This window comes from Aphidius gifuensis, linkage group LG1, assembly GCF_014905175.1.
Source record: "Aphidius gifuensis isolate YNYX2018 linkage group LG1, ASM1490517v1, whole genome shotgun sequence".
Classification (NCBI taxonomy): Eukaryota; Metazoa; Arthropoda; class Insecta; order Hymenoptera; family Braconidae; genus Aphidius; species Aphidius gifuensis.
The window spans coordinates 28646217-28668471 of NC_057788.1; the positions used below are offsets into that span (position 1 = coordinate 28646217).

General features: G+C 26.1%; 2 protein-coding genes across 2 annotated transcripts; both read left to right on the top strand.

Moving 5' to 3' along the window:
- Window positions 1-71: 71 nt before the first annotated feature.
- LOC122860123 (collagen alpha-5(IV) chain) lies at window positions 72-16924 on the top strand. The gene is made up of 19 exons (XM_044163789.1): window positions 72-164; window positions 861-1013; window positions 5094-5279; window positions 9459-9503; window positions 9635-9856; window positions 10008-10070; window positions 10856-11092; window positions 11170-11331; window positions 11404-11530; window positions 11602-11717; window positions 11843-12053; window positions 12143-12307; window positions 12402-12754; window positions 12856-13105; window positions 13183-13376; window positions 13479-13685; window positions 13785-15858; window positions 15955-16247; window positions 16329-16924. Exons 2-19 carry the CDS (start codon window positions 894-896, stop codon window positions 16824-16826), a joined length of 5523 nt encoding a protein of 1840 aa, XP_044019724.1. The 5' UTR covers window positions 72-164; window positions 861-893; the 3' UTR covers window positions 16827-16924.
- Window positions 16925-17643: 719 nt separating this feature from the next.
- LOC122860152 lies at window positions 17644-19243 on the top strand. Its single transcript, XM_044163841.1, has 4 exons — window positions 17644-17696; window positions 17770-18123; window positions 18206-18826; window positions 18905-19243. The coding sequence occupies exons 1-4, from the start codon at window positions 17646-17648 to the stop codon at window positions 19208-19210; spliced, it is 1332 nt and encodes a 443-aa protein (XP_044019776.1). The 5' UTR covers window positions 17644-17645; the 3' UTR covers window positions 19211-19243.
- The last annotated feature ends 3012 nt before the right edge of the window (window positions 19244-22255 follow it).

The window sequence follows — 22255 nt, forward strand, 5'->3', positions numbered from 1 at the left end:
TCGTGACTGTTGTACGGTTTAAAACGCGCACGGCTTTTGCCCCATCTTATATCCCCCCAAACATAAAACAACTATATTGTATATATACTAACAACTGTATATATATATAAAATAACGTGTGTGGGCTGTTAACCGTTGCTGCTGCACTTCTCATAACATTACAAGTGAGTACCCAAGACCGCGTTGCCCAGTTGAGCAACAACAAGAAAATATTGTATTAAAGCGCACCAAATAATTCTATAACCAAGACATCAAGTTAATCCACCACCACCAATAGCATCTTTTTCACTGTGTTCCTTGACTCTGCTTTACATCCATTTCGTCAACTCAACTTGACTTGTGTTTTACTATTTAATAGCTATATTTTTTTTATTTTTTTAAACATTTTTTTTTTTTTTTTTATTTATATTTTTAACGCGCATTGATACAGCTAATTAGTCAGATAGCAATATGAAGTTTACTGAAAATTAAATAAGGTTTGTTCTTTGGTTCATTCGAATGACGAGGGAACAAATATTTTATATATCGGGCGGAGGCATCTTTATCGTAACGAGTGTATAGTTGTTGTGTTCTCCGTCGGCGAGTAAAAAAAAAAAATTTTTTTCAAAAAACGTAACTCTTTATACGAAACTCGAAGAATCGTGGACAACCTGATGGAAACGTGTTGAATATTATATTTATTATTATTAAATAATATTTTTATATAGAAATGAAGTGGCGATTATTATAAATTTTATAAATTTTATTCTAAATAAATAAATAAATAAACAATAAATTTTTTTTTTTTAAATAATTTTCAATTGGAGTTGTTTTTTTTAAAAAGACGAGGACAATATTTTTTTTTTTTTGTATATATAAAGAGAAGGGGAAAGTTTTTATTGGAGATTAGAAAAATGTGGCCCGGGGGTGGTATTGTCACCTCTTGCGGCAAGCAACGATACCTGACGTCTGGGTTTACCTGTATCATTGGGTTGATTCTTGTTGTTTGGTGCACACCCTCAACAAATGCAGTGGTAAGTTTTTATTTTTTTATATAATATAATTATTTAATATTTATTTTTTAATATTAACAAATTTACACAGATTACTTAGTGACAAGTGGTAACCTTGATAATCACGTGACTCGCTCGTCTAAAATCATTGATGATACCCTTAATTTATTATAATTATACTTTCGAAATATTTATTTTCCTTGAATTTCTATTTTTATATAAATAATTTTTTTCTTTTCTTGTTAAATTTGTCTAGTGATTTGTATGTATTTTTTTTTTTGAGGGTGAAAAAAAAGTTCGAGGGAAATTGAGACTGTTAATTCGTAGTTATTAGTCAGTCTCATTCAACGATGTGGTTTATATACATTTTCATCTATTTTTAAACGACACTAAAGCTTTATTTTTATTTATTTTTTTTTACAACATAATATCGTTCACAATTGAGATGTTTTTTTTTTTTTAATTTTTCTATTTTAATTATTTCATTGCGGTTTTATTATTTTTAATTTCGATTGACCTACTGATTAAAAAAGGGTCTCATTGATGTCACTTGAATTAAATTGGGCGATTTCGATGCCTGATTGGCAAGAAGCTTTTTGATATTAAATTACAACAAACACATATTTAAAATAATATACATATAAAAAAATTACTTGAGAGTGTTAGTAAATGGTCTCTTGAATTTTATAGATCAATCAGATTTATTTTCTTTGATCTTGATATGGTTTTTAATGATTATTATTGTTTTATTTATTTGTTGTAAATGTGGGATAGGTCAAAGAACTCGTGAATAAATATACCAATCATAATTTACTTGAATATAAAATATACAATATTTTTTTTTATAATTTTTATTTCAATTGGAATTATTTTAAAACTTTATTTATGTAAAATTTTTTATTAAATCACTTGGAATTTTAATAAACTTTTTATATACAATTCATTTTTATTCGTTCAAATTTAACTACACATTTGCTCTCATTCATCAAACATCTTATCATTACCACACTTGTTTATCATTTTTTTTTTTTTTCATTATCAGTTTCCAACAAAATCAGTGGACTCGTTGAATACACTTTGATCATCATGAATGAATTTAAATGCTTCATATCAAATGCTCTCTATTAATTATTTTTCGATAAGAAAAAAAAAAAAAAAAAAACAAGTAACATTCGGAGAATTAATTTTACGAAAGATAGATAATTTTTAAAATTTTTTTATCAAAGTTTTAACGACAAATTGACATTATTTATTAAATAAAAAAAGTAGAAAAATAAAATCAATAATACAGTAATATATAAATATTTACAAAAATTAATAAAATTAATTTATTTTTTATTTAAATAATATATTGATTTACTCAACAAATATAAATTCAATTTATTGTGAAATAATAATTTCAAATAAAAATTAAATTATCACTGATATCCGGGAATAAGTTCAAGGGTTGATATTATTTTTTTTTTTCTTTAATTCATTTTAATTTAACTCGTTCTAAATATTGTGAAAAGTCAACAAATATCTTTTATTTTTTTTTGTTTAATTTATTTATAAAAATTACGAAATAATTTCTGAGAATTTACATGATAATTTATTAATTTAAAAATTGATAACACTCATTGAATAATATATTTATTGTTTGATTATATATATCAATGCTAAATTGAGGTTAAAAAAATAACTAATCAAAAAAAATAAAAGGAAAAACTATTTTTAATTTATCATGGATATGAAATATTTTATTTCTAAAATACAATTGGGTTTGTAGATGATACCTGGATTAAATAAGTGAGAAGCATGATTAAAAAAAAAAAAAAAGAATTATTTATTTATAGTAATATCTTCCTACAAATTTTCTGCCCACAATATCAGATCATCTTCATGCGGTCGAGGACAAACACTCAGCATAACGTCTTGTTGCATATGATATTATGCAAATTCAACATTCACACAATCATCTTCCTCATCTCATTTGGTTCTTTAATTTTAATTTTTTTTTTTCGACCTATATATAATGCATAATTTACATGAATCACTATACCGCTATTCACTACATGACGACCGTGATTTCCATACTCAGCAGTTCCACTGAAAGAATCCATTTATACTTGTTAATAAAATTCAATTTTTTTTCTTACATTTAAAGTTCAATATTACACCCTCAAACTTGGACAAGTACAAGGGCTGACATTCATTTAAAATTCAAGTTAAATTATCACTCTATAAAATCTACATTAAAAAAAAAAAAATTTAGTATAAGCTATTTATATTTTAAATGACTTTAATTATGAGTTTATAAAATTTTTAAATCATCATAATTTAGTTATATAATTTTTATTTATATCACATACTTTAGTATGAATTTTATTTGATAATAAAATAATTTTTTTTTCAAATTAATTTTGATTAAATAAACACATCAAAATGAATTTTTTCATTTAAAAAAAAATAATCCATAGATGAATATAAAACGTGAATTTTTTATCGATAAGAAATCTTTGATATTATTATTTTTTTTTTCTTTTTTTATGTCAAATTTTATCTTGATTCGTAATAGGTTTAAAAAAGTACAGGGTTATTTTTTTTTATGGCTCGAAAGAAAGTACATAAAAAAAAAAATTTCATCGTATTTTAGTACTTATTTTCGAATTGTATAACCAAGGGTTGATTGCCTTGTCATAATGTAACGATAAGAGTTGTAAACTCTTTGTGAAACTCAAATAATACTTTTAACTCTTAACAAAAAAAAAAATTTTTTTTATTAAACAATAACTTAAATTTAACTTGGTTTATGAATAAAGATTGTTCATGTAATAAATGATTATTTATTACTTGAATTTTTATATAATAATAATAAACCCAACTAGTTATAAAATAAAAATATAAACAAGAAATTTATAAAATAAAAAAAAATAAAGATGAAAGTAAATTACAGCCGAGAATATATTTTTCTTATTTATTTTTTTTCGATATATATATTCGAGTTCAAAAACCTGCCAATTCTAAATATTCAAAGTTTTATGACCCTCTATTTTTTTTCTCGAGTAATAACATTAGAATATTAAAAGAAAAAATAAATATTTTAAAACTACTGTAACGAAAATTTTCATGTGGCTAATACTAAAAAATATTTTTTATGCTTTTAATTTTGTTCTTGACACCCACATGCAACGATACTATAAATCATTTAACCTAAATAAATTATTTTTTAAATTTTTTTCATTTCTATTTTTAATTAAGCAATTTTTCATTTGTTAATTTTATAAATCAAAATTATTTAATTTGTATTTTAATGTTATAGTTTATATATGATAAATAGAATAATTTTTTTTTTTTTGAGTTGAATTGGTGAAGAAAATTACTTTAACAAATATTTAAGATAAATTATTTTATTGCTGAGACTCGGGTAAATTATGTCATTAGTTGTAACTGTTTGAGGTCGAAGTTTCAGTGATTATGTCATTTTGTAAGTCGATAAGATGTGAATGTATGTGGTTAAAAAATAAAATTTAAAAAAAAAATAAAAATGAATAATTGTGAAATTTAATATCAGATTTTTTATATATTTTATTTTTCATTTATTTAGTTTGATGAATATTTTATAAATAGAAAATATATGTTTACTTTTAGCAAACAGTCTTATAAAATATATGTTAGTCTATTACATTGAACAAACATTTTTCTACAAACAATAACCGCGACAATTATTTCCGTGACCCGAAGCTTTAAACCTCGACATTTTGTCCTCATTGCTAAATATGTTTATCAGAAAATAATCGAAATTCTTATTAAATAAACAAAACCCTAAAAATACAATTTCCAGTTATAAAAAATTTATAATATTTTTATTTTCACCATAATATTATTGATTTATTATTGTTTAAATAAATTATTATTAAACCAAATGTATTTATAAATTGAAAAATAAAAAAAACATTTATTCTTTGAACTTACAATTTTATTTTTAAGCGGAAAATAATTATTTAATAATTAAATTAATTAATGAAATTGTTTTATATATTAATATACTATTATTATAAATAATTATCATATAATATTTTTATTAAAATTAATCGAAATTAATTTTTTTTGTTGACACAGATATGTCGTGATCCTCTAAAATGCAATTGCACAGGAATAAAAGGAACACCAGGTTATCCAGGAATAGGTGGACCACAAGGACCAGAAGGTGATCCTGGTGAAATTGGTCCAGATGGTCCAGATGGTCCAAAGGGTGAAAAAGGTGCTGGTGGTGAACATGGTGGTACCGGTGAAAAAGGCTATCGAGTAAGTAATTTTCATTTTCAAATATTATCAACCATTTATTTTTAATTTTTTTATTATTATTCAAAGTGTCAATAAAGTACCATCTATAAAAAATATAAAAATTTTCTAAATAATATACTTACTCGTTGAAAAATAACTTAGTAAATAAAAAATTGGAAATGAGATTTAAAAAATCTCAATAAAACGAATGATATTTTAAAATATACATGTTGAAAATATATCGCGTGTCACGGAAATTAAAAAAACAGTAGGCGACGATTAAAAATAGTCTACGAGACGATAAAATTATATAGCTGGCATAAATTCATGACACCAAACGCCCAGTGAATTTTCTCCATGACTTTCACAGCTGTCGAGATATATCGGAGCTTATAAAATCATGATTGATTAAACAAAAGTTTAAATAAAAATGTTAAAATTACATCCTGACAAAAAAAAAATAAATAAGTAAAATATTATTCAAGATGTTAATAAAAAATATAAATTTATTATTACTTCATCAGATTATTAGAATTGAATCATTTCATGATGTAATCATCAAAATATTTCAATGAAGTCATCAAAATTTTTTATATATTTTTTTTAATATAAAAAGACAAAAAAAAATTATTTTTTTTTTAATTCGAATTCTTCCAGATTTATCTGTTAATTTTCATGACAGATGGTTTTTAAATAATTACAAAAAAAATTCGTGGGTTGATACTGATCTTAGATCTACCAAGCAAATGATAAAAATAAGAAAAAAAATTTTTTTTTTTAAATAAACACACTGTAAAATATATTTTAAATAATTCAACACTTTATAAAAGAAAAAAAATATATGCCCAACAGAAATACATATGTTTATTATTTAAAAAAAAAAAAAAAACAATAAGAATATTAAAGGGAGTATAAAAATAAGAGGCAATATAAATCATATCTGTTGTGAAAAATTAAGAATAATTGTTATTTGAGGTCCCTCTTTCATTAACACTCATCAGTCTGCAACTCGAACAAACAACTTGACGAGTCTCACAATCGTTAAAATAACAATGATGAAAAATTAAAAAAAAAAAAAGTACATAAAAAAAAAATAAAATCAAATGTTTAAACAACTTTTAAGTAACGCAAAATGACGTCAGTAATTGTATATATAATATTAAATATACTTAGTTGATTTATCTCATATTTAGTAAAAGAAAATTTATATAAAATTGTGCAAGTTTGTATATAAAAAAATAAGATGATCGCATATTTTCAATTATTGTAGGAGTCAAATATGAGAGTACTAGATCATTTATATCAGTATAATATTCATTGTGTTTAATTCTATTACACAGTGGGTTGATAATACATTAACATAATTATTTCCCGTATTTTAATAATTATTATTTATTCAACATTGACAGCTTCAGAATTTTATTCAATTTTCATTAATTAAAAATTATCATTCTCCATATATGTTTATTAAAAGAAAATTATTTTTTATTTTCATTTATGCTGTCAATGCAAAATTGATATAAAAATACATTATTTATTTTTTTTTTTTTTATCTAATTGTTGATAAAATAAATTAAAAAAAACAGAGTGCATTTGATTATTATTAAATTAATTAATATGAACAATAGATAAAAATTAATTAACTCAAATAAAATTCATTTGGTAATGGAGAAAAATAATAATCATAGTAATGATTTTATAGAAAAACTGGAAAAATTTCGTCAATGTTTTAGTTACGTTTCGATTTTTCGAATTGATTATTTTTTTTTCTATGAAATAAATAGAACAAAATTATGAGTGTTGATGAAACTAAAAGTAATGTTATTATAAATTCTAATAATATCTTTAGCTGTAGTTAGTTTTAATATATTTATTTTTAACTATATATAAGTTGTTTAATTGAATTCTTTGAAAAGTAATTAAATTTATTATTTATTTTTAAAATTTGTTATACTTTATCATGCAAAATAATAAATTTAAATAAATAGTAATTAAAATTTTCAAACTAATTTATATTAATAATTTTCAACATCCAGCTATTTATTTAACCAAATAAACTAAAATAATAATTTTTAAATACTCTAAATATTTATCAAACTTTTACATGTTATTTTTTTTCATATACGTAATTGTGACAAAAAAAAAATCATTAAAAAGTTGAAATATAAAATTTATTGTTTTTAGTTTTTATTAACACATGAGGCTTTGAAATATTTTATTTTTTTTTAATTTTTTATTATTATTTAGTATTACTATGTTGACGAGAAAATACTGTGACATATTTTCTTTTGAATTCTGTCAACAGCTGACACACATTTCCATCATCATTTATATATTAAAATAATAAATGAAATATAAACATAATTATTATTATACACAGGAGAATGAACCTACATATGAGAGTGTAAAAAAAAGAGATAAAATAATGATGAAAAACATTTAAATATATTTTTGATTCATTCATAAAACTAGAAATCATTTAATAATTTATTCTTTCGGACAAAATCAATATAAAAAAAAAACAATTATAATTACAGTAATTTTAAATAATAAAAAAACAAAGCAAGTAGAAAAATGTGTTTTAATTAATTTTACTGATTGCGATTGTAACTTCCGAATGACAAGTTTTGTCATCGATCAAACCGGATGTCAATTTTTAGCTATCATTTATTAAAATTCAAAATTAATTTCCTCATAATAATTTAATATTAATGAATTTTTGAATTTTTTTTTTTTTTAATTTTTTAGGATAAATAAAAATTAACTTGATATATAAAAAAAAAAAATTTACAACAATAAAATTAGTAAAAAAAATGATAAGATAAAAGAAAAAAAAAATTAAATTTATATTTGAATTCCGGATGTCCGTTTATTTGAATACTGATAAATTTCTTCCTACTGTTTCCTGTCTTCCTAATTTTCTCATCGTTAATTAATTAATTTTAAAAATTTATTTATTCATTTATTTACTTGTTTAATTATTTACTTATTGATTTCTTCAGTCAATTTATCATCACCAAGATTGAACAAAAATTTACGGATAATAGAAAAAATAAAATATTCAAGAAATATTTGTCCTTTTTTTTTAGATAATATTGTTATAATTTTATTAATAAAAATATATACTTATAAAATGAATAATAAATTTGGTAGACATAATTTATAAAATTGCGTGATAATAGCATGCAAGTACACGCAACCAAATATAGTTTAAATAGGTCGAGCTGATAACGAAGTTCATTTACATCTGTCTCATCACGAGCTAACATGTTTACTCATAATTCTCACATTTCTCTCAGCCTCTTTTTTTTTTTTTATATTTTATATATTTCTCTAATCTTTACATTTGATTTATTTTTTTCTTCTTTTTGAAATTAAAATATAAATCTATATACAAATAAAGATATCGTGTCACTATGTAAAGCATGCTATTTTTTTTTCGTTTTTAAATATTCAATTTATTATTTAATAAAAAAAAAATTAAAGGTCATATAATTAAAAAAAAAAAGATATTTGAATACTTCAGATGAACGATGACGTGTGCATCTGGTTGTCCATGATATAATAAAAAAAACTTTGACCTAATTTAATGACTTTCTCTGCAGCCAAAAATGGTAAAATTTTTAATCGAAATTTTTAATATTTATTGTCTTCAAATTGACACTATAGAAAAACCGATTTAAAATTAATTTATAATAATTGTAAATTGAAACAAACAAAAGAAAATTTGTCTTATCTCTTTGGACAATTGAATGATAAATAATTTTGCATATTGCTATTCGAAATTTCCAAATAAACACAAACTAAATTTAAAAAATTTAAATAGAATTTTGCTTTTAAATTTTTCAAATTTGTTTACGATAGTTTGGATTAAAATAACGGAAATGAAATATCCAATGGCCATGTGCTTAAATAAAAAATAAATAACTACAAGTTATAATATATTTTTGAAAAAAAATTTAATTACACCTCGATTTTAAAATATTTATTTTGACCTATAACGAGAGAATGATTTCTCAGTAAATGATTTATATAAATCGCGAATATATCAATAAAAAAAAACCCCATGGTTCCATTTGGTTCATCTGGTTTTTGATATTCGTTTTGTAATTATAAAAAAAAAAAACCAGTAAAAGAAAAACAACAAAAAAAAGGTTTTATATTTTAGTTTCTAATAATTATTTTAAAATTTAATTTTAGGGAGAATTTGGTATCCAAGGTTTCACTGGAACTTCAGGTTTATCTGTGAGTATTTAAATGTTATATTTAGATAAAAAATGTATTGATTAAAATAAATTTAAATATAGCTTTTTATAAAACCTATATATTTGAAAAATCAATAATTAATATTAATTAATTTTTGTTATAAATAACAGGGACATCCAGGTAATGAGGGAGTTCGAGGACCAGATGGTTTAGATGGTTGTAATGGAACTGATGGAAGAGCTGGAGCACCAGGTTTACCTGGTACATATGGACCAAGAGGTCAAGTTGGTGCTGATGGTGATTTTGGTCCAACTGGTGAACCTGGTGATGGAGGAATTAATTCAGTTGGAGTTAAAGGAGAAAGAGGAGTTCCTGGTTTTGATGGACCAAAAGTAAGACTCTATAAAATTAATTAACACTTTTTTTTTTTTATATAAAAAGTTTTGTATAATATTCAAGACTTGAAGTAAATTTAATTTAACATTTAATTAATTTAATTTTAAGATTATTGAATATATTTTTTTTAATTAATTTTTGCTTTAGGGATACGATGGCGGTTATGGAATGCGAGGAGAACATGGTACTCCAGGTTCAACTGGTGATATTGTAAGTGTGAAATTATTATTATCATAACTCATCTATCATTTTGTTTTATTTTTTTAATTTAATTTTTTTTCTTTTATTTAAAGTTCATCTATTATCACTTCCTCTGTGGACGATAGTAAAACGTCATAATTCCGCAACGATTTCGAATAAATGTTGAATGAATATTTCTAGAATTTAGGTTGCAACCCACGCTTATGCACACATTGTGTCTACGTGTACTTATTGTACCTCTTTTTTTTTTTTTAAACTATTTTATAACTCGAAAAAATTTTATTTATTTGTATTTTAATAATTTAAATATTTTTTTTTATTTTATTGCAACAACACCTGTCTACATAAAATATTATTTGAAAAAATTTTACAAATAAATTTTCAATAGTTTGTATATGAAAAGAATGAAATAAATAACGTCAAAAAGTTTAAATTTAATTTATTACTATGAAGCGCTCGGAACAGACTGCATTTTTAGTTTTTTTTTTTTTAGAAATTGGCATAATATTCAGTTGAGATTAAATTATTTATTTTTAATATTTTTTCTTATTTAAAATTAACTAAAAAATTTTGCAAAATGTTTATGAAATTTGCTGATATTAAAAACAAAATATATTTGATATGAAATTTAATATTATCTAGCTTCATCATGTCGACAGTCACTGTGATATCTTCTATGGTTTCATTTCCTTTGACAGAGATTTTTTTTCATAATTAATTTTACTCTCTATGTGTCATCAAATTGTAATTTTATCACTTTTGATGTCATTTAATGAATAAATTTTTCTATTTAGGGATATCAAGGTGAACCAGGTCTACCAGGTCTTAAGGGAGATACTGGTGATGATATTCATGGTGACAAAGGACAAGTTGGTGAGCCGGGTGATCGAGGTGAACCTGGACCAAACAGTGAACAGTATACAAAAAACGAAGAAACAATTCCAGTTAAAGGACCTCAAGGACCTAAAGGAATGCGTGGTGATTATGGTCTTAGAGGAAGAACTGGACCTATTGGAGATCGAGGACCAATTGTAAATAAAAATTATATCATTAATATTACTATTATTTTTATAGTATAATTTTTAAAATTTTCTTTTGTTTTTTACAGGGAAGACCTGGTTTTTTGGGCATAAAAGGTGTCAAAGGTGAACAGGGTGGTGATGGACAAAGAGGTAAACAAGGTATCAATGGTCCAGCTGGACCAGCTGGTGAAAAAGGAGAAAAAGGAGCACCTGGATATGCTGGTCTTCCTGGAGTTGATGGACTAGATGTAATTTTTATTTTTAATTTATTTATAAAATATTTTTTAGAAATTTTTTTTAATATTTAAAAAATTTATCAGGGTGAAATTGGAGAAGATGGAAACACTGGTCCACCTGGAAAACAAGGTTCAGCTGGTGAAAAAGGACAATATATACCGGAACTTGATGAAATTGTTAGTGGACCAATTGGAATTCAAGGAGATCTTGGTAATTTATAATAATTTTTTTGAAATTTATTAAATTATATATTAATTTTCTTTTTCTTTTTTGTTACTTAGGTCCACCGGGTGCAATTGGACAATCTGGAATTCCTGGAAATCCTGGTTTAGTTGGATACATTGGACCTCCAGGAATACCTGGTCCTCAAGGATCACCTGGTTTAGCTGGACCAAAAGTAATTTATTTATTTGTTTCTTTTCATTGTCATTGTCAATTATTATTTCGTAAATCTATAATAAATACTTGACATTAGTTTGAAATAAAAAGACTATGTAACTTGTTTTATTTTTTGAATAATAGGGAACATCAGTTAAAGGAGAACAAGGTGATGATGGATTACCTGGTCCAATGGGAGCACAAGGTCCTTTAGGTCGACCTGGTTTACCTGGAACAATTGGAGCTAAAGGTTTTCCTGGTATGTCAATAACTGGACCACCAGGACCTGATGGAAAACCAGGATATGATGGATTTGATGGACCTCTTGGTGATCGTGGAGAACCTGGTGACCCTGGTATGTGATTAAGAAAAAAATCAAAAAATAAATCAAATTTATCCAAGTTTAACTTTGATGAATAAAAAAAAATACTTGAAAATCAATAGGTCCAAAGGGTTTTCCGGGTAAAGGAGTACGTTTTCAAGGACCTCGTGGTGAAGATGGTCTTCCAGGAATACCTGGTACTCCCGGTAAGAGTGGATGGCCTGGATACACCGGGCTAAAAGGTTTTAAAGGTTTACGTGGTGACGACTGTGGAGTTTGCGCTCCAGGTAAAATAATTTATATAATAATAATAATATATTATTGTAAAAAATAAGAGGATTAAAATATAAAAAGTAAAATACATGTTGAATTATTTTGTAGGCTTACCAGGAGTCAAAGGAGAACGAGGTGATTCAGGCAGAGATGGATATCCAGGTACACCAGGATTTGCTGGTTTACCTGGGCCAAGAGGTTTTAAAGGTAAACACGGAAAGCCAGGTATTACTGGCTCTATGGGTCTTGATGGTGAAGATGGTAGACCGGGAACAGCTGGATTACAAGGACCAAGAGGTTTACCTGGTCAAATTATTTGGCCAGAATCATCACAAAAATTACAACCATTACCTGGTGATATTGGTGACAAGGGTTTACCAGGTATTGAAGGTTTACGTGGACCACGTGGAAGACCTGGTCAAGCTGGTGAAACAGGATTAGTGGGACCAACTGGAGAAAAAGCAAGTTGATATGATTTTTCTTTTTACTTATTTACTTTATAAAATTTAAATTTAATTAATAATTATAATAAATTTAAATGTCATGTTGATAATTATTTTAGGGTGATTTCGGAGTTCCTGGTATATCTGGACAAGATGGTTTTCCAGGTTTAGATGGTATACCTGGTGAAAAAGGAGATGCTGCTGATATTCCTATTGTATTTTTACGTGGTGACCCTGGTTTTAATGGTAAACCAGGTCAAAAAGGTATCAAGGGAGATCCTGGTGCAAAAGGTCAAGAAGGAGAGTCTTCTGCTTATAACATTGACTTTAGTGGTGATAAAGGTGTTAAAGGACAGCCTGGATCTGAAGGTATGTATATTTAATTAATTTAAAAATAAAAAACAATTTTAGATGATAAATTTAATTTTTTAATTTTATTTCTACAGGTGCCCAAGGATTGAAAGGTCAGCAAGGTCAAATTGGTGACGAGGGTCTGCCAGGTCCTAAGGGTTTTCAAGGACTACCTGGATTATCAATTCAAGGACCAGAAGGCTTGAAAGGATATCCTGGAATGCCTGGTAATGAGGGTCCACGTGGACTCGCTGGTGAACCTGGTAAAATAGGATTTACAGGAAAAATGGTATTTTATTTTTTATAAAACAATAACCACATTTATACACAATATATTAATATAGAATAAAATATCAATTACAAAAAAAAATATATATTATCATAATAACAGGGACCATTGGGACAAAAAGGAGAAAGAGGTGATATCGGAACTAATTTATTGTATGGTGAAATTGGAGAGCCAGGATACCATGGTGAAAAAGGTGATTACGGTTTCGAAGGACCTACTGGTCTTCGCGGAAGAAATGGTCCTGATGGACCAACAGGATTAAAGGGTGGTAAAGGAGCTCCAGGATTTGCAGGTCTATCTGGTCTTCAGGTAAATAAATATTAAAAAAATTTATTTTAATAATATTATTATTAAATAAACAATAATAATAATAGTTTTTTTTTTTATTTTTCAAACTATTTTTAATAGGGATCTAAAGGTGTCAGAGGTGATAGTATCCAAGGCCCTCGTGGTTTTCCAGGTCTTTCTGGTGAACCTGGTTTTAATGGAATGTTTGGTGACACTGGTTCAATTGGACCAGATGGTCCACCAGGTTTTGATGGTATGAAAGGTTTAAAAGGTGAAATTGGTTTCTTTGGTCGTCGTGGTATTGATGGAGATATTGGACCAATTGGTTATCCTGGTAGAGAAGGAATGCAAGGTCTACCAGGACCATATGGAGAAGAAGGTGATGTTGGAGAAATGGGTGAACCTGGCCCACCTGGTTTTCAAGGTCTTGATGGTATTGATGGACCATTTGGAGCTAAAGGAGAAATTGGTGATGATGGATATCAAGGATTTCCAGGTATAACTGGACCAATTGGAAAACAAGGTGAAACTGGTGATCCTGGTTATGATGGTATACCTGGTGAACGTGGTGAAAATTCATTCAGTGGACCACAAGGAGATATTGGAGAGCCTGGTTTAATTGGAGAAGATGGATTACCTGGTTTACCTGGTTTTGATGGTCGTCCTGGTCTTGCTGGTGAACCTGGACGTGATACATATGGATTTGATGGTTCTATTGGACAAAAAGGTGAACCAGGTTACAATGGACGTGATGGAAGAATTGGCATCAAGGGAGAAATTGGTGATATGGGTCTTGATGGTGAAAAAGGAAAACAAGGTGATATTGGTATAAAAGGTTATATGGGTGGACCAGGATACAATGGAAGACCTGGTGAAAAAGGTGAAATTGGACCTGCTGGTCCAATTGGTTATGATGGTGAAAAAGGAAAACGTGGATTATACGGTGAGCCTGGTAAAATTGGTCGTCCTGGAAAACCTGGTGATGCTGGTCCACGAGGTTTTCCAGGTATACCTGGTGTTCAAGGACCAAAGGGTGAATCTGGTGAACCTGGTTTGGCTTCATATCTTGATGCTGATAAGGGTGATTATGGTGATGCTGGATTCCATGGTTTACCAGGTAAAAAAGGAGAACGAGGTGAAGTTGGTAGAATTGGTTCACGTGGACGTAAGGGAGCTGATGGTGACTTTGGATATGCTGGACCAGATGGATTTGAAGGTATATTAGGTCTACCTGGACTTCCTGGTGATCAAGGACCTCGTGGTTTGCCTGGTATACCTGGTCAATTTGCTGAACGTGGTGAACCAGGAATGGCTGGTTTGAATGGAATTCCAGGACAATATGGTTTACATGGAGCAAAAGGTGCACCTGGTGAATATGGACCAAATGGACCAAAAGGTATTGAAGGAGATGCTGGAAGAAGTTCTCGTGGTCCCAAAGGAATTCAAGGAGATTATGGTATTCGAGGTTTTGAAGGTGCACCTGGTAAACCTGGAAATCCAGGTATGATAGGTTGGCCAGGACAACCTGGACCAAAAGGTTTTACTGGTGAGCCAGGTTATTCAGCGCATGCTGCAAAAGGTATAATGGGTGATGTTGGATATGCTGGTTTTGACGGCAGACATGGACTCAAAGGTGAAAGAGGAAATCCCGGAAGAGATGGTGTACCTGGTTATCGTGGTTTAAAAGGTATACGAGGTGATACTGGTGAACCAGGTTTACCTGGTCTTACTGGACCTGATGGACCACAAGGACCTAAAGGAGATCGTGGTAGAAATCCTTATCCTGCTTTTCCAAGAAAAGGATTAAGAGGTGACACTGGATTACCTGGAGCTCAAGGTGTTATTGGTGCACCTGGATTAATGGGAATGCCTGGAAGTGATGGTTTACCTGGTCTTGAGGGTGAACCAGGAACAGATGGTTTTCCAGGTATTGGTGGACCAGATGGAGTAGATGGTCCACCAGGTCCACGTGGTTTTCAAGGAGATACTGGTTATCAAGGTGCTCCAGGTTTAACTGGACCTCGTGGTGATGATGCTGCACCTGGACCAGCACCAAAAAGTCGTGGTTTTCATTTTGCTAGACATTCACAAACTGAAATGATTCCTCAATGTCCAAGAGGAACAGTTAAAATGTGGGATGGTTTTTCTTTACTTCATATTATGGGAAATAGTCATCCATGGGCTCAAGATCTTGGTACTAATTATTATTATTATTTAGAAAAATAAAATCTATAATTTTTATTTAAAACAGATACATTATTATTTGGTTTTTCTTTAATTTATTTTTCAGGTTCAGCTGGAAGTTGTCTACAAAAATTCTCAGTTATGCCATTTTTATTTTGTAATTTAAATAATGTTTGTGATTATGCACAAAGAAATGATTACAGTTATTGGTTAAGTTCAACTGAACCAATGCCAATGATGATGACACCAATACCAGCACCAGAAGCTGGAAGATATATATCAAGATGTTCTGTTTGTGAAGCACCAACAAGAATGATTGCTGTACACAGTCAATCAATGTCAATACCAGAGTGTCCTGGTGGTTGGGAAGAAGCATGGATTGGTTATAGTTTCTTGATGGTAAATTAATTTATTAAACATATACAAATATATTTAATGTAAATATTAATTATAATTATATTATTAAATAAAAAATTTCAGCATCGTGATGCTGGTGCAGCTGGTGGAGGACAATCACTCGTTTCACCAGGTTCATGTCTTGAAGAATTTCGTACACGTCCATTTATTGAATGTCGTGGTCTTGGTACTTGTAATTATTTTTCAACAGCAATATCATATTGGCTTGCAACAATAAATGATTATGAAATGTTCCGTAAACCACAATCACAAACACTCAAAGCTGATCATACATCACGTATAAGTAGATGTGCTGTTTGTCGACGTCGTCAAATTATTGAAGATAATAATAATAATAATAACAACAGTAGATTTAAACAATTTACTTCAAATACAGCACGTTATGTTCCACCACAACCACAACCACCACCAGTTAATCCTTTACCTTTACAATATCCATCAGATAGACAACGTCATGAACAACGAAATAGAAATAGAGGACCCAATCAGGGACGAGTACCAAATCGTAGAAGACAAAGAATTTATAAGCCTGAAGAAGCTAATCAAGTCTTGGATCAATAATACCAAATAATAATTAAATAATTAATGATTAAAATTATAAAAAAACAATAATTACAATGAAAAGTAATTTGATAAAAAAAATATATAAAAATACAAACACATCGAAAGATAATATTATCAATAATCAATTATGATAAAAATAAATATTTACAATCAATAAGAGAAATTGAAAATAAAATATAATAATTATATGTATATAAAATAATAAAATATAATATTGATATTATAGATTAATAATTTTGAAAATTTATATTATTAATTGATACAATTTTTTTTTTAAATAATAAATTTTATGTACTGCCAAAAAAATATTTAAATCAACAAATGTATTTTATTTACATTTTTTTTATTTTTTACTATATTCAGGATTATTTATTTTTAAACCTGAAATTAACAATAATATAATAATAATAATAATAAATGTCTTATGTAATACATCAACTTTGAATAAAGTTTTTTTTTTTTTTTTTAAATCATGTTTTGTTCGGATGATTTTTAATTGCTGGTGTTATCATTAAATTTCGAGAGACTTTTTTTCACAAGAAATACGTGTTTTTATGCGAAATGGTACAAAATAAATATAATATATTATAAATATGACAAAAAAATGAGATAAGAAATTAAAAAAAAAAACATTGTTAGTCATATAAATAATTAAATCTTAATTAAACAGGTGAAATGAGAACGCACGTGTAATTTAAAAAAAAAAAAATAGTCGAATAATAGCACAATTTACTCGCCAAAATTCATATAAATACAGCTCAAATAAAATTACAATTTCAGTTTAATATTTTTATTCTAACTGAATGAATGATAACGATGAAGGCATTGAATCTGATTTTTGTTTTGTTCATATTCATTCCATCAATGGTACGTATTTATTTTGAATATATTAATAGCAAATTAGCAACTTTTTTATTGACAAGGTTTTTTTAATATAAAGATAAATGGACAAATGTGGGGTGATTTAAAATATTCTATAAGAAGAAAGGCAGAAAATGATGATGATAATAATAATCTTATAAAAAACATGTCATACTATTGGAATAAGACAAATTCGTTATTAGAAGATGTTTCTACTGATGAGTGGTCTAGCTTACATGGTACTTTTCCAAATACAATGAGTAATTTTCAGCGAACAATTGACAATTCTGATAATAAAACAAATAATGAAATTTGTCTTCAAAATTCAAAGAAACAAATCATCTCTGCAATTCTTTTATTAACAAGAAACAATTACCAATGTTTGAATAATCAATTACAAAATTATTACGAATTTATAAAATCTGAAATTTTAGTAAGTTTAATATCATAATGATAAATTTTCATTGCTTTTTTGTATAATAATATTAATAATAATATTTTATTTTTATTTAAAGTTAAATCATAACGTGGTATTAAATTATCCAAGCTGTTCTAAAAAAGATGAGACACCACTAAAAATACTAAATTGTATTGACAATGAAATATCAAAAAAAAATAAGCAAAATTCTGATAAAATTTATCAGGATTTATTAAAAACAATGAATAAAAAAAATACAACAATTATCAAACAATTAAATGATTGTATCAACAATAATGTAACAAAACATTTAGATAAAATTGTGTCAAATACAACAAATAATTTTTACAGCTGCATAAAAAATTCAGAAAAAAAATTGAATACAGAAACAAAGTCAAACAGTAAATTACCAACAAGCCAATTATCCAATAACGAGCATAAAAAATTGTCATCATTGTATAATTATCAGATAAAAATAATGGAAGAAAATATTTTAGAACGAAAGAATCTCTTTAGATTATTTGAGGTGAATGCTCGATCTTATCAAAGTGATATTGTTTGGAGCATTGAAGATGCAAGTAATAAATCAGTCAGATGTTGTTTAGGTATACCACGAGCAGCTATTGGCAGAGCTAGTATAATTGCAAATGATAGAAGCGATGAATGTTTTACATCTGTATTATCAAAGTATAATCAATCTATCATCACTCAAATCAAGGTAAGAATAATTTTACAATAACTTTGAATATATAATTTTGAAAAAAAAAACATCTATAAAATGATTTTTATTTTTCAGTCGATACAGCTAAAATATAATAATGTTTTCAAGCATTGTTTCCAAATGAATCGATCAACAGAATCAACACTGAACTGCATTGATGATATTGCTTCAAATGATAAATCCAATAATGCAAAATCTTTTAATGAAATTTCGATTTATTTAAAAGATCAAATCAACCATATGACGAATGAATTGGCCAATTGTTTTAGAAAAGTATCAAGTGATCTCAGGTCATCTATTTCATTGGCGCAAATTAATTTTGACGAATGTATTATCAGCAATAATGATAAAACTTGTCGTGTTATTACAGACAATATTTAAATATCTCTTGATTGTTTTATAAAACAAACAGTACATATATGATTTTGATAAAATCTAGACGTTTGTTTTTTCCCTTCTTCTCATTGTTTAGGATTAAGATAAAAATAAATGATAAATGTATAATTTCGGCAATTAAAATGATTGTTTAATAAAAATTTAATCACAATTATATGCTAACTTGGCATTGTTAATGTTAAAAACTGTCGTAAAATTATGTTGTTGATATTTATTTATTTGTTATAAAACAAACAATTCCTATTGATTTTTTTTTTGTTTTATAATTTATCCTAAAAAAAAAAAAACATAAATAATTAAATTTATAATAATTTTTAAGGAAAAAAATTAATTTACAATTTTTAACTTTTAAAAAAAATTAAAGAATTATTTATTTTAAAACCTAAAGCTAACAATGATAATAATATTAATAAATATCTAATATAATACATCGACTTTTAATAAAGTTTTTTTCTTTTTTTTTAAATCACGTTCTGTTCAGGTGACTTTTTAATTGCTGGTGTTATCACTTTCGAGATATTTTTTCTATCCTCATAGACGTTGTTATTTTAATATCACAAAATAAATATAAATTAAATATAACAAAAAAAAATAAGATAACAATATGAGCGAAAAAAATAAATAAATTACTAATCTTCAAAATAATTAAATCTTAATTAAACAGGTAAAATGGGAACACGCGTGTACTTTTTTAAAATGTATAAATTTAATGTCTTCAAAATTCATATAAATACAGCCCAAATAAAATTGCAATTTCAGTTGAATATTGTTTATTTTAACTGAATAAATCTTAACGATGAAGACACTAAAAAGCATTTTTGTTTTTTTCATATTCATTCCATCAATGGTACGTATTTTTTTAAATTTTAAATTCAATATATTAATATAACAAATTATTTTTATTGACAATTTTTTATATAAAAAGATAAATGGACAAATGTGGGGTTCTCTAAAATATTCAATTTCAAAAAAAATAGAAAATCTTAATAACAACTACAATGACAATTACGAAAACAACAATAATACTAAAACTGATATTAAAATTATAAATTTGTCATATTATAATAATGAAACGAATTTATTATTGAGAGATATTACGACCGAATCATGGTCAAATGTGAATGATATTTTTCCAAATACAATACGTAATTTTCAGAATACAATTAAAAATTCTGATAATAAAAAAAATAATGAAATTTGTCTTCAAAATTCAAAGAAACAAATCATCTCTGCAATTCTTTCATTAACAGGGAAAAATCAGCAATGCCTGAATAATCAATTACAAAATTATTACGAATTTATAAAATCTGAAATTTTAGTAAGTCTAATATCATAATGATAAATTTTCATTGCTTTTTTGTATAATAATATTAATAATAATATTTTATTTTTATTCAAAGTTAAATCATAACGTGGTATTAAATTATCCAAGCTGTTCTAAAAAAGATGATACTCCACTAAAAATACTAAATTGTATTGACAATGAAATATCAAAAAAAAATAGGCAAAATTCCGATAAAATTTATCTGGATTTATTAAAAACAATGAATGAAAAAAATACAACAATTATCAAACAATTAAATGATTGTATCAACAATAATGTAACAAAAATTTTAGATAAAATCGTGTCAAATACAACAAATAATTTTTACAGCTGTATAAAAATAATGAAAAATTCCGGAAAAAAAATAAACACTGATGAAAAGGTTTACTATTAATTTATTTACTAAATTTTAATTAAATTTGATATAAAATAATAATATATTTATAGATTAATCGTACTTATGCAAGAGGCAATTCATTAGGCCAATATAAATCATCATTAACATTATATAATAATCAATTGAATATATTTAAAGAAAATATTACAAAACAAAATATTGATCTCAGTATAATTGAGTTAGAGACTAGATCATATCAAGATGATGTTGTTTGGAGTATCGAAGATGGAACAAATAAATCAATTGATTGTTGTTTAAATTTTCCACGACAAAAAATTATCGCAGCAGGTGATGATGCAAATTTTAAAACAAATCAATGCTTTCAATCTGTATCATCGAAGTTTAATCAATCAATTATTTCTTATCTCAAGGTCAGAATAATTTTACAATTTTAAATAATATGAAATAATTATTTTACATTAAATGAATATTATTTTTCAGGCAATACAGTCAGGAAATAGTATTTTTGAAAATTGTTATATGATAAATAAATCAACAGAGTCAATACTTAAATGTATTGATAATCTTGTATTGAATGATAAATCCAATGATGCTAAATCTTCTTATGAAATTTTGATATTACTTTTACAAGGTAAATTTAATTATGCCATGATGGCAATGACAAGTTGTCTTCGAAGAGTAAAAATTCATTTCAAGTCGTCTATTTCATTGGCACAAATTAATTTCAATGAATGTATCGTCAATAATAAAGATTATAACTGTTATGCTAGTCATGACAATGTTGATGATTTTACAAATTGGTAATTCTCATATAAAACATTAAACTTTCTTTTGTTTAAAATAAATATCAAAGCATTTTAGTTAACTGTATAATTGTAGTAATAACAATTCTATGGTGAGACGCTTCGCATCTATCCCACCTCCGTAAAAATTCTAGTTGAATAAAAATCAAGTAATATAACATTTACAAGGTCCATCTTTTATTAAAAAATGTCACAAAATTATGTTGTTATTATTCCACAATTCACAATGAATTCTTCAATTATACAATTGCATATTTGTAATTAATAAAAAAATTAAAAAACAATTTTTTTAATATTAATTTAATATATTTTATCCACTGGTATATATAATAATTTTTTAAATCCATGATTTTCCTTTTCGAGATGTTTTATTTTGAGCTGATAAATTAATTTCTTCGTTATAATTTTTTTCTGATAAATTTGTCAATTGAATTGTATTATTTTCTGAATTATTTTCCAAATTTTCATCAATTAATTGTTGTCCAGCACTTGGAAATATTGATACAATATTAACCATCAAAATAACCAACACAAAAATTCTAATT